Source organism: Pristis pectinata, chromosome 16, assembly GCF_009764475.1.
Source record: "Pristis pectinata isolate sPriPec2 chromosome 16, sPriPec2.1.pri, whole genome shotgun sequence".
NCBI lineage: Eukaryota > Metazoa > Chordata > Chondrichthyes > Rhinopristiformes > Pristidae > Pristis > Pristis pectinata.
The window spans coordinates 28352642-28365979 of record NC_067420.1 but is presented as its reverse complement, the minus strand read 5'-3'; the positions used below and the strand labels follow the sequence as shown (position 1 = coordinate 28365979).

Here is a 13338-nt window from a genome sequence, read left to right as displayed (position 1 = left end):
TTCCCTGCCATAGGAGTATGATAGGAGCTTACCCTTTCCTTTTGATTTGCTCCTATGCACACGTTTACTGAATCTCCCAATGTAAATCCCTCTAGTTAACCCTCTATACGCCTCTGAATCAAGCTCTCTGAGCTGGTGCCTGCAAGTGTAAGGTCATGTGATTTTGTGCATTCTTGATATCATTTAATGTTCCAACAAAGTTCTAGACCTGGAAAGGGAAAATGAGGACAAGGGTTAGTTATTATTGCAGGTGTATGGAGGCAGATAAGTGGAACTCAGAGCAGCACCATTTTGTTACTAGAATGTGTTGAGAAAAAGACATCAGCAAAAAGTGTTCAATGAAAAGTAAAATCAGGCAAGATGGTAAAACAGGAAATCTCACCAATAAGTCAGTTTCTATAATTATCTCTGAATTTTCGTTTCACTTCAGACAAAGCTCATACTTTAGACAAAGCTTGTAAACCCAGCTAATTCATGTTTTGAGAAGTCATGGGTGACTTACTTCTCTTTTCTCCAGAATTATGGCCAGTGGAGTGCATTTCTTGTATAAATACTGAAACTTCAGACATAGCACCTGCTGCCTTCATTACACTGTCATTATTGCACAATGGTCACTTCAATCTCTGCTAACTGCTTCAACGAAAATTGTATATTTTAGAACAGGCATAACCCAAAAATGCCAGAATAAACAGAATTGGCTCAAAAAAAATTGTAAGCCTACAATGACATGCCATAAGTCCTTCTAACTTTTTGATCGGGTGTAAATAATCTTCTACTCCCTAAAATCCTTCTCATTGAATTTGACTTTGGCTGTTATAAGTACAGTATTCATTTTCACATGTAGTGTTTTCATTTTTATTTAGCTTACAGACAATAACAATAATGTTATATTCATTTATAAAAGTTTCATTTTTTTTCAAGGTCTTCAAAATCTATCTCACTTTCATAGCTTCTGGTCATGAATACGTCCCACCTACCTCCATCCACCGATTGGAGTACTGCCACAAATGTCAATACTTTATCTGATTATAGTTCTATTAAATCTCTTGAGATACTTCCTATGAAAAAAAGTAGCAAATAAATTCACATCACTTGTTATTGCAATGGCTTGTCATTACCTTCCAGTGCAGAATACAGTTGAAAAAATTATGATTTATTGCTTTTGACAATTCACCACACATTTGTATTTCATTTAAATATTTTCTGCTGGTTGAATTTAGTTTAAATCTAGCAGCTAGTAAAAGCAAACTGAGCAAGTCCTCCAGCAGTTTGTTTTTTGCTCCAGATTCCAGCCTCAGCAGTCTTTTGTGTCTCCATGGAGTATAAAAGGTTGACTTAATCCGGTTCTGGAAAAGGGGCAGTTGCATCTTCAGCAATGCAGAATGGAAATTAATAGCTGCTCACACGATGGGGAACGATATTTGAAGTGCCACAGCTGATAATGATGGAGCCCTGATTCTCTTGACTCTCACTTTAAGCAAATGCAATTCACTATGTGGGATTTCAGAATATGCACCTCACCATCAGAAATAGTTTATTTTCCACACTGTTAAGATATGACAATCTTGAATTGTACAGTATTATAATTGTTTTCTATATAATGTAAGAGTTACTGTTTTAGGCACAGTAGCATTACTACAAAAGAAAGTGTACAAAGCTGATTGTATCTTTCACCTATGGCCACTCCTACAGCAGTGAAAGCTGATTTTGGTGAGAATCGATCAATCACAAAGGAGACCACAGAGCAGGAAATGTGTCATTGTGAGAGCAAAACAATGTTCATTCAAAATTAACACAGTGGCCTAGAAATTAGTCTACAGGTTTTTCTAATGTTAAAATCTCCCAATTGTTTCAAAAGCTCTAACATTGCAAAATGTGTTGCAAAACAGCACTAGCCAGTGTCCTGAAGGTTCCTTGTGCAAAGGTACGCATGGCAGGAAGTTGGCAGTGAGATTGCTGGAAGTTTATGAGTACCTTCAATGAATGCCTGTAACTTTAAGAGCCACAAAAAGCAGCCAAAAGCTCCTTCCAGATTTGAAGGCAAAAGTCGATTTTAGTTCATATCTAGCAGCTAGTAAAAGCAAACTGAGCAAGTCCTCCAGCAGTTTGTTTTTTGCTCCAGATTCCAGCCTCAGCAGTCTTTTGTGTCTCCATGGAGTATAAAAGGTTGACTTAATCCGGTCACTTTGTTTTGAGGGGGACACAAGAGAATGCAGATGCTGGAGTCTAGAGCAACACATAGGAGACATGCACTGGCATCTTGCCTCTCCACTCTCAGGACTGATGCAGGGTTTCAACCCGAAATGTCGACAATTCCTTCCCTCCTACAGATGCTGCTAGACCCGCTGAGTTCCTCCAGCAAATTGTTTGTTGCTCCAGATTCCAGCATCTGTAGTTGCTTGCATCTTCATTTCATCATGATTGTCAGGACTATTCACTGACAACTCCATAATGTTCAGCTTCCTTTCTATGACAGCCTACAGGATAACCTGGAATGACATCCAGACTTAGCGCAACAATTGACTTGCAAAATTCATATTAGCTAACTGCAAGCTGATAATCATCTTGAAGAACAGAAATCCTAGCCATCTTGCTTTGGCCTTATCAGCACCTTCCTGAGGTAATCCCAAACCAGAAGCTTACCAATATCAGCAAAAACATTAACTAAATGAGTATGGCAGAGGTTACGTAAACGTCAGCAGGTGGATCATCTCCCAACTCAAGATCTCTCCACAATCTACAAAACTTGAGTTAGGAACATGCTGGAATACTCACCATGAGCTTGGACATTTACAGTAGCAACAACACTCAAGATAATCTAGGACAAAACAGTTTGTTAAATTTTCATGTTGTCACCTAAAAATCATACTCTCCATCAGAAGCACACTGATGGTCTACAGAATGCACTCATGAGTGTTATTTCATCATCCTTTCGATCTCTGCCTCCAGGTAGGACAAGAGCAGCAATGCATGAAAATGATGCCATCTTAAATTCTCCCCAAAGTCAGCTACCATGTAAAAGGTACTTCTGTGTCATTGTTGAGTCAATATCTTGTGTCAAGTGCACAAGAGAGGAAATCCTTTAAGGAGAAAGTTCATGACCGCTTTATCAAAAATAGTTAAGTATGAGACAATAAGAACAGCACGCCCAGATCTGCACACACATTGAATTCAATGAAGTGAATATGAGAGGAAGAGCACAGCTTGCTGAAATGACCATGTGTCACATTCAGGGTTACTGAACAGGGATGAATTTCCAGGTAATAATCTTCTGTGAAATTTATCATTGCCATTACATTTTCTCTTCTGCTATGGATATAATTTTAATAAATTTTGGGGTACACTTGAGAAATTTGCACAAATGATGTAGTTTTACTGTCTTAGAATCTGGATCTGATGTCAGCAAAACTTGTGGACTTTACATCTGTTTGTTTTAAGAAAAGGTCCAATTAACTTCCATCTTAAAACTTCCAATATAAATCTCCAAAACAGTACTTCATACTGGAAAAATAAATTCATATGTATGCATCCTGCATACTGGGTTTCCAATTTAAAACTGAATTAAGTGATGTCCCATGCAGATGCAAGCATGAGTCCAGAAGATTGTGTTGTCTGTCTGATACTAGGTTAAGGATATCTCTTCAGCAATAGAGAGGAATTTGTAGGGTGAAAAGAAAGATCATGGTTGATTTGGAAACTAAACACACAGACTGGACAAAGGAGATTCTGCTGAAGAATATGAGCAGTTAGGGTCTAAATTCCAGAGAAAAACCACAAAGATAATAATCTCTGGATCACTACTCAAGTGACATGCAAAATAGCATGAGGTAAATACAACCAGAGAACTATTTTAAGGTAGACATGGCAGGGTAGGTGATGTGCTGCAGTTTAGTATGAGGCATTGATGGAAATCACTGGGACAACCACAACTGAAGTAAATGTCTGCAGCTCAAGGAACTTCAGCCCAGAGTTGGTGAACAGGAGTCTGAAATTCAGACACTCAATGCATCAGGATTGGGAAAATTACCTGAATAAGTTATTCCAGACAGCAGTCGCACCTCTAAGATTAAAAACTGCAGAGCTATCAGTCAAGAGACATGGATGCGTGTGACCACAAGTAGTTATAGGGATCTGGGAGATATAATTGGAAGAGGTTCAGCTCTTGAACATATCAAACGTACAAGGTTCTTGCAATCTGTAAGGATCAGAGCAGATCTTGCAATGTGGTTCAGCAAACTGACCATGGTATAAAGAGCCATTCAAGATGGAGGAGTGGAAAGGAATATAGCGGTAATAAGGGACAGCATAGTTAGGGGATAGATAATGTTCCCTGAAGCTGCAAATGCGAGTCCAAAAGATTGGTTCCAGGGTTAAGGACATCTCCTCAGGGCTGGAGTGGAAGCTGGAGTGTGAGGAAAAAGATTCAGTTGTTATGGGTCCATTTGGGAACCAATAAAGATAAAGAAGGAAATTCTGTTGAAGGAATATGGGCAGGTAGGGTCTCAATTAAAGAGCAGAACCAGAACTCCGGATTACTTTCTGAGCCACATGCAAAATGGCATAGGATAAATAAGATTAAGAAATGAATTCATGGCAGAAAGATTGGATTTGTAGAAATAAGATTCACTTCATGGGACATCAGTGCTGGGTAAGGTGAGAACTGTTCTGTTGGAATTTGCTTCATTAATCAGGCTGGGATGGTATGTTAATGAAATGAATAATAAGGGCTGTAGATGTTATAAAGTAAATAGTTGGTACAAGTGGTGGGGTGTTTCTGGAGGGAAATTTTAGAAAGTTGGAGAGAAGAGGAAGAGATAGAGCAGGGTAGCAAAATGGGTAATGAACAGTTGAGTCTGTCAGAAATGGTCAGTGAACACAATAAATAATTAAGACTTATTAAGATTTATATTTAGCTAAGATTTTTTGTAGTTATTTTTCTATCTTGGCCCCAGAAAAGATAATTCCAAATATGAAAGGAATAGGTTTGTATGATGGCACTGAAATGTGAACAAACTTCTGCTGTATTATTTGGCCACTGTCAGCAATGTAGAGTAGTAATCAAAAGTGACATAACTCATTTATGTACCATTCTGCTTGTAAAAAAATTTCATGAACAGCTGCAGAGTACATTATTCCATTCTAAGCTTTTGATAGCTAATATGTTGATAACCTTGCTTAACACTGCATACACTCAAAAGTCTTTTATGTCCTCTTTCCTTCCTCCTCTCTTCCGATCTTCATTACCTAATTTCTATTTTTTCACTTTTAAGATAGACTTTGGATCTTTTTGTGGCTTCTATGAGCAATAAAAATCACCTGAATATTACTGAAATTGGACACAGGTTTTATTTTCCTCTTTTTTTATCCCCCTCAAGGATCAACTAACAAGTGGAAAATGCAGTTCATAGGAATGGATCACCCAACAGGCAGTTAGAAATGAATGGACCTGATAAAAAGATAAGAAAACTTAAGAAAATACTCTGTCTCAAGTTAGCCTAAATGGTGAGAGAATCAGCGATGATCGAATGGCAGAGCAGATTCGATGGGCTGAATGGCCTAATTGTGCTCCTATGTCTTATGCTCTTATGGTCTTGCCTTCCTCTCAAACATTCAGCTGAAATAAAGAAATGACCGTACAAGGAATGAACCCAAAATTGGAAATTGCATTCCATTAGCATAAATTTATTTTATTTCAATTTTCTGGAAAGGAAACACCAAATGATACCACATGATGCTTACAACCTCATTACTCCAAGTGAAAGGTGTATTCTTTTTAAGCTCAACCTGGGCAGAGAGAGGAAGTACCTTATCTCAATTAGAACTTTAAATTAACTCATTACATGTACATAGAGCCAACCAGCACAAATGTGGCCAGATAAACATTGCTTGCTTACATTCAGGTTGCAACACAATGCCATAGTGAAAAAGTACCTATGAACAAAGGCATTGAAATACAAACCCAATGTAAAATTCAATTTGAAATCAAACTCTCTCTGCAAGTTCAATGTAACCAGTTTAGTATCAATAATTTGTTCACAGATATACTCAGTGCAATATATGCTCAAGTAAATTTGATAGAAAAATAACAAGTCTATTGCAAATTACTTTTTTTTAAATCAACAATAGAATAATTTATTAGTACATAGGTGGCAAAATAAAGTTGTTCCTCATGGTTTTGTCCTCTTCAAAATTGCATCCTTCTGAGGATGTTATCGCAATTAGCCTCGTAGCCTCCTTCCAAGAAAAACAGAGTAATTCTCTAGATGTCCATGGCAATAGTTTTGTGAGCTCAGGAAATTTTAGCCCTGGGTTATGTAATTGCAGCATCCGCAGATTGTGGACTTTGGTGAGTAGAGAGCTATTCACTTTAAAAATGTATTAGTTTTACTTAGCTTTATTATTAACCGACCATTATCTTGCAGTTTTAAATAATAATGATAAAACAGAAGAAAAAAAGTGTCTCCAAGGTAACTAGATAACCAGCAGAACCGGTTCATTAAAGTTAGATGACTTAAACTGTGGTGTTACCTGTGGCCCAAGTAAAAGCACAGGGCCCTTTGCAGCACAGTGCGAACCTTGGTGAATAATGGGGTTCAGTTATGATAAAAGTATTAGATATACTGATTAAAAAAATATTTTCAGGCATACATGGCAGGGTAGGTGATGTGCGGGAGCTGTAGTATGTGGGATTGATGGAAACCACTGGATTTATGGCAATTACCAGTGCAGTGTGCTCCTGACGGAAAGCAACTTCAGCCCAGAGTTGGTGAACTGGAGGCTGAAATTTGAATAACGCAATGCATCAGGATTGGGAAAATTATCTGGATAAATTGTTCCAGGAGGCAGGCACACTCCTTAGATTAAAATTTATAGAACTGTCAGTCAAGAAACAAAGAATGTGTGACCATGAGTGAAGTAACTCTGGGGATCTGGGAGATATCATTGGAAGAGGCTGCCTTGAACTTACTGAACACATACAAGGTTCTTGCAGCCTGTATGGGTTAGAGCAGATACTGCAGTGTGGTTCAGAAAACTGACCACGGCACCATGCTACAAAGAGCCATTCAAGCTGGGGGAGCAAAAAGGAATGTAGTGATAATAAGTGTCAGCACTTTTAGGGAGACAGATATGTTCTCTGTAGCTGCAAGCAGGAGTCCCAAAGAGTTTATTGCTTGTCTGGTTGCAGGGTTAAGGATATCATCTCAGGAATGGAAAGAAATGTGGAGTGTGAGAAGAAAAGTTCAGTTGCTGTGGTCTGCTTGGGAACCTGTGACACAGATTGGACAAAGAAAGAGGTTCTGCTGAAGGAATACAAGCAGTTAAGGTCCAAATTAAAAAGCAGAACCACAAAGATAATAACTTTTTGTATTAGTACCTGAGTGAAAAGGAAGAGGATAAATACGACCAGAGAATTGAAAGCATGGCTGAAAATTCATATGGAAGAAACGAGTTTCAATTCATAGGGCATTGGCACCAGTACTGGGGAAAGTGAGAGCTGTTCTGTTCTGGGGCTTCACTCGAATTGGGCAGGAACTGGGCTTTAAACTAAATAGCCGGGTGTGGGTAGGGGGTGAGTTTCTGGTGACAGAAAATTTAGAAAACTATGGAGTCACAACGATGTGGCAGTGCAGGATAGCAAAATGGGTAACGACAATGAGTCTGCCAGGAATGGATAGCGCATACAAATAAAATGTTTTAGCTCCAATTCAACAACATTAAAGGCTTTTTTTAAATCTGAATGTACACAGCATTCATAACAAGAGATAGATAAATAGGTGCAATCAAATATCCATTACAGAGACATTGTTGCAAAGTGATTAAGGTTGGGAATTAGATATTCCAGCATACTAAACTTGCAGAAGAGATAGGAAAAATGGAAGAGGAGGTAGGTAGCCCTAATAATTGAGAATGAGATAAAAGCAGCAGAGAGGAAGGATCTTAACTCAGATAATCAAATCATAGAATTGTTTTTGGTGGAGCTAAGAAACAGCAAGAGCCGAACTATATGGATGGAAGTTGTGTGCATGCCCCCATAGTGATAATGCATGGCATAGCATAAATAAGGTGAAAGAGTTGCATGTAACAAGAATAATAAAATTATGGGGATTTTAATTTACATATGTACTGGGCAAACCAGTACATATGTACTGCTTTTATAAACCAGCTTTCATATTATGTACTGGGAACAGTAATTTTGTTGAGAACAAATTCATTGGGTGCATAAGAGAGGGAACAGATTCTTTTAGATCTAATACCATGTAATGAAAAAGTGTTAATTGTTGAGTTAAGGAAGCAATGATCATTAAATGACTAATGGATGCTGTGGCCCCAGCTGTTGGTGACCAAGATCAATGATTTGATTGAGGTGATCAAGTGTAACATTTCCAAGTTTGCTGATGATACAATGCTGTGTGCCATTGTGGGCTATGAAGAGAATGAAGGGATGTTCAAATGGATGCAGAGAGATTAAACGAAAGGCAAGGACATTGCAACTGGAATTTAATGTAGGAAAATGTGAGATCATCCATTTTAATTGAGAAAAAATAGAAACACAGAGTATATTTTTTCAAATGGTAAGAGAATGAAAGCTGTTTGGCATTGAGAGGGAAGTCCTTGTACACAAATCACTTAAAAGTTAATATATAGGTACAGCAACCAACGAGGATAGCAAATAACATGTCAGTCTTTATTACAAGAGGATTGAGTACAAGAGTACACATGTCTTACCCCAATTATATGGGTCCCTAGTGAGATCATATCTGCAAATGTTGTGTACAGGCCTGGTCTCCCAAATGAAGGGTAGATATGCGATAGAATAAGAGCAGCAAAAGTTCACCAGATTGATCTATGGAATGGTGAGTTTGTTGCCTGAGGGGAAATGAAGCAGACTGGGTCTATATGGTCTTGAGTTTAGTGGAATGGGAGGTGATCTCATGAAAACATACAACATTCTTCTGGAGCTTGATAAGTAGATGCAGGAATGACAATCCTGGCTGAGGTATTTAAACCAAAGATTGCAGTGTCATGATAAGAGGCCACACATTCAGAACTGAGATGAAAAGAAACTTCTTCACCCAGAGGGTAGAGGATCTTTGGAATTGTCTACTCAAGGCTCTGTTGCTGAGTATGTTCAAGACAAATATCAATAGATTTTTAGATTTTCAGGAGTTGTTGGGATAGTGCAGAAAAGCAGCATGATTTTACTGAATAGTGGAGCAGGTATGGGGGCTGATTGGCTTACTTCTGCTTCCATTTATTAAGTGCTTAAGTGATCACAAGCATCATTGGAACAGATTATCTGGTCATTGATCTCATTGCTCTTTTTGGAATTTAGCAGTGTGTGAATTGACTGCTGAGGTTCTATATGTAACAACATCTTCTCTACTGATCCAGATATAAGAAAGGTCAATCTTAGTGGTTCACCTTCGGTCACCAGATTTTCTCTTCCAGAAAAGCACCAAATAATAATTGCTCAGCTTATAAGTGATCATTAATATAATTTCTATTTTGAGGACATGAAAGTCCTCTGTTGTAACTAATAATGGAAACACTTTAATAAAAACAATGTATTGTTTTAAGGAACATACCTTACGTACAGTTTATTATGTACATACCAATGAAATGTTCATGTCCTTTTTGAGTTTCATATTATTATCTTCTTTCTTTTTTTTGTGGCGAAAGGAAATTCCTGCCTGGAAAATTATACGTGGTGCTGGCCTTTGTCTGAGACTGCTTTCCCAACCTGATACTCCTCGTCGTTTTGCCTATGGGCAACACACAACTATTAAAACACAGATTTCAAGTTGACTCTGGTTTGCTTTTTATGTGCTACACAAGGAAACCTTGTACTTCAGTGCTCAAAGTGGCAAACATAAACAAAAGACACAACAACAGGAATTGAATAATTTCTTTTAATGGTGATCAAGATGAGGAGCCAAGTTGAATATATATCAGGACATCATTAAGGTTCAAAAGAAAAGCTTGAACAGCAAGGTGAAGCCACCCTTTGCTTTAAAAGCTTAAAATGGCAGGAAGGAAAAAAAACCAAGAAATTAGTTCCACAGCTTAGATATCCTGGAAAAGATTGAGATAGAATTCCCAATGAGTCTTGATTTCAATTCTCAGGTTTAAGAACATAAGATAGACTTGTAGGATTAAGAACATAAGCAAGACATGTATGGCATATTTGTGATTTAGGGAAAAGGAGTTCAGAGAATCAATAGCCAGGGAATATCAATAAAGAAATAGACACCAGAAAGTTTGTAGTAAGAAGCAGGCTAGAGCTAATTGAAAGAAGGGTGACTTATCAAACACCCAGCTATTTTCTTTCTCACAGTCAAGCACGTGAGGGGACTATTTAAAAACTCACTGAGATTTTGGGAGAACTGTTCAATTCCTGAATGGATTTAGGTTTTAGAGGTATGAAGATTGAGAGGAAAATTTATATTAATTAAAAGTAAACCAAGCTTCTTTTAAAGAATTGCAGCAATGGAAGAGTTATGAGGATTCCATGTAAGATCAAAGGAGACAGCAAGGTCAAAAATGTCAACAGGCTGGAAGGATGAGAGTGAACCCAGCAACAGCAAGAGGCAGTAACTGTTGCTTAAATCCACAAAAAATACTAATATGTCTGAAGAATGTCATAATAGTCATTTAAAGCAGTACTTTAAAGAAACCAGTGTTTGTTCTAATACAATTTTAATGCCTTGAGATAACATTAGTCATCTAAAACAAAAATATTTGCACTATTTGGAAAATATCAATTTACTCAATAACTAGGGTCTTTTATACATAATACATCTTCTCTATCATAAAGACCTCCTACTTTCACCACCAACTCTCATAATGTCTTTTATTAACTGCTATCTAAACTTTCTTTGTCACTCAAGACTCAACTAATCCAATAGTCACCCATTCTTCACCATTTATATATTTCAACTCTATTAGGAATTCAGAAGTTTGCATCTTAATTTGCATCAAATCCCACCTCCCCCCCACCCCACCCCCCCCACAAATATCTGTTCACTAATAATAGCTCTCCATCCTCTAACACCTCTGATTTAAAATTCTTTTCCCGGTTCTTCATAACTTCTTTCCTGATCTCTAACCTCATCCAATATAACTCTATAGTTACTCTACTTTCCTTCGAATTCTGTCCCAATGTGACATTTATACAGTCAGACACAGCCTAAAGGCAGAAAAGCCTTTCACCCTTTGCTGCTGATTGGTATTGTCTAAGGAAAATGTGATAAAAGCAATGACTCTGTTAAAGAATGGATTGGTGACTTGCACTGTTTGGATACAGGTTGACCAGCAATACCTGGAAGAAACCTGAAGCAAAACTGCCATTGATAATGTGAGAGTGGAAGGCTTTTCTTTATAAAAGGCCAAGCAGTCTGGTAATGAGAGAAAAACATTTTGACACATTGCTCCTTTAAAAACTGTATGTAGTTGACTGAACATATAGATCTCCTAGGAAAGGTAAGAATGCCAGCAAGCAGATCTCCTCAGGGCCCAGGGTAGAACTCCTGGAAGTTCCATGACCCACTGTTGCTCCTGATACTATTCCTCCAACCAGTATGAATGGCTATAATGGATCTGATTGACTGTATTGAATACTTTGAAGAATATGAAGTCCAATGCATGAACTTTAGAAAAATCCATCTGAGAGAATTACAAACTAAGTCCAATGCTGTGATGTCTTGGAGATGAGTGGCCATTTGAAAAACACTTTCCATTGTGCCTCATGGCTGTTAGTCTGGGTGTCCAGCAATGCATACTTTTTCAATTGAAAATTGCATAGAGAATCTACTTACAACATAGAATGGAGTCACAAAAGCCAAGAGCCAAGCCCTCCGAGATGAGTATCCAGATGTTACTGGTCACAAGTACCTGAAGGGTCCCGCATGTGACAGCACCCCTTCAGCAGCTCTGCCTAGCAGCATCTCATGGGAATAGTTAAATAAAAAAATCTTCTTTAAAGAAAATCACTGTAGGTTTGTTGCCTTGGTGAGGAACAAGTAGTATGTACTATTTTTGGTATCAAATTAATTACATGTCTCTTTCTAGTCTGCACAGGGTTTCACAGCTCCTTTTGAATGGGAGAATATCACTGAGGTAGATGTTCTCTGAAAAGTCTTAATGTTCTTTAATGAAAGATGACCATGAAAAGAATGTACAAGGATTGTTATACAGAGGCGCTTTCTTGTAAGTTATTAAGACATGGCTGGGGGAAATTCTCTTCATCTTGCAATGAAGAACATTCAAGTTACTTAAAATAATTTCTTTATCTGATATTCTGGCCACAGATGTAGATGTGACCCTTGTTTCCTCACCTTCCTCCAGTATTTCCTTGCTGATGATGACGGCTGTCACTGGAGCATTGCTTCACTCAATTCTGATCATTCTCCATGATGCAATATGTGCCAAATAAGCTCCTAACTGATTCAGCTGCCTAAATCTCTGCTTGAGCATTCCAATTGTTTGGTTTGTAAAGATTCTGACTGTAGTCTTGACTGAGTTTCTGCTTCTTGAATGTGATGAGAGATCATACAGGGATATTTTTTTCCCGGTCAACAGAAGGCATCCCTTGTCTTCAAGAAACTATCTTGTCAGATTGTCCATGGGACAAATAGAGGTGAATTTTGGCATGTTTGAATGTATAAACATTGTGGTGTAATCTGAGGTACCTTGCACAAACTGTTGGTGAACAAAGCCAAAGCCACAAGTTCTCTCCTGTTGACTCCTTGGGTGAATGAACCAGGTAATGTACTGCAAGGACAATGTAAGTCACCTGGTTAGTCCAGCTGGGAACTGGGAAATACAGCTGATGTTTCCTGTAACAGACAGAAATGACTCAGTGCCATTAATATTCAGAGTCATGTTGCCTGAGACCCTGTGGCATGGCATGGATCCAATATGACAACCTCCCAAGGATCCCACCAACTTTTACTTTTTGACCAACCTGCCATGTAGATCTTGTGAAAAGCCTTGCTAAGTTCCATAACAACGTCATCAAGCACATTGTCCTCATCAACCCTCCTTGTTTTTTCCTCAGTATATCCAACTGTTAATCAGACACAACCCTCCCTTAAGAAATTCATGCCATCTTTGTTTAATCTATGCTTTGCTAAGTCAAGTGAATTGCTTCTCAGAGCTGATTCTGATAACTTGGCCAACACCAAAGTTAAACCAACTGGCCTGTAATTACGTGGTTTACCCCTTCCTCCTTTTTTTAAAAACAACACCACAATGATAGGTGCCTTCCAATCATCTGACACCATTTCATTGCCAGACAGGATTGCAAAATGACAGTCAGAGCCACTGCAATTTCTTTCT

The 13338-nt window shown here is 38.1% G+C and overlaps 1 protein-coding gene across 1 annotated transcript in view; it reads right to left on the bottom strand.

Annotated features, from left to right (window-relative positions):
• LOC127578688 (DNA (cytosine-5)-methyltransferase 3A-like) overlaps positions 1 to 13338 on the bottom strand; it is a 229557-nt gene that overhangs the window by 90764 nt on the left and 125455 nt on the right. Inside the window, exon 4 of the mRNA XM_052030967.1 lies at positions 9615 to 9764. Within this exon, the coding sequence (XP_051886927.1) occupies positions 9615 to 9764 (150 nt within the window). The remainder of the gene's footprint in view (positions 1 to 9614; positions 9765 to 13338) is intronic.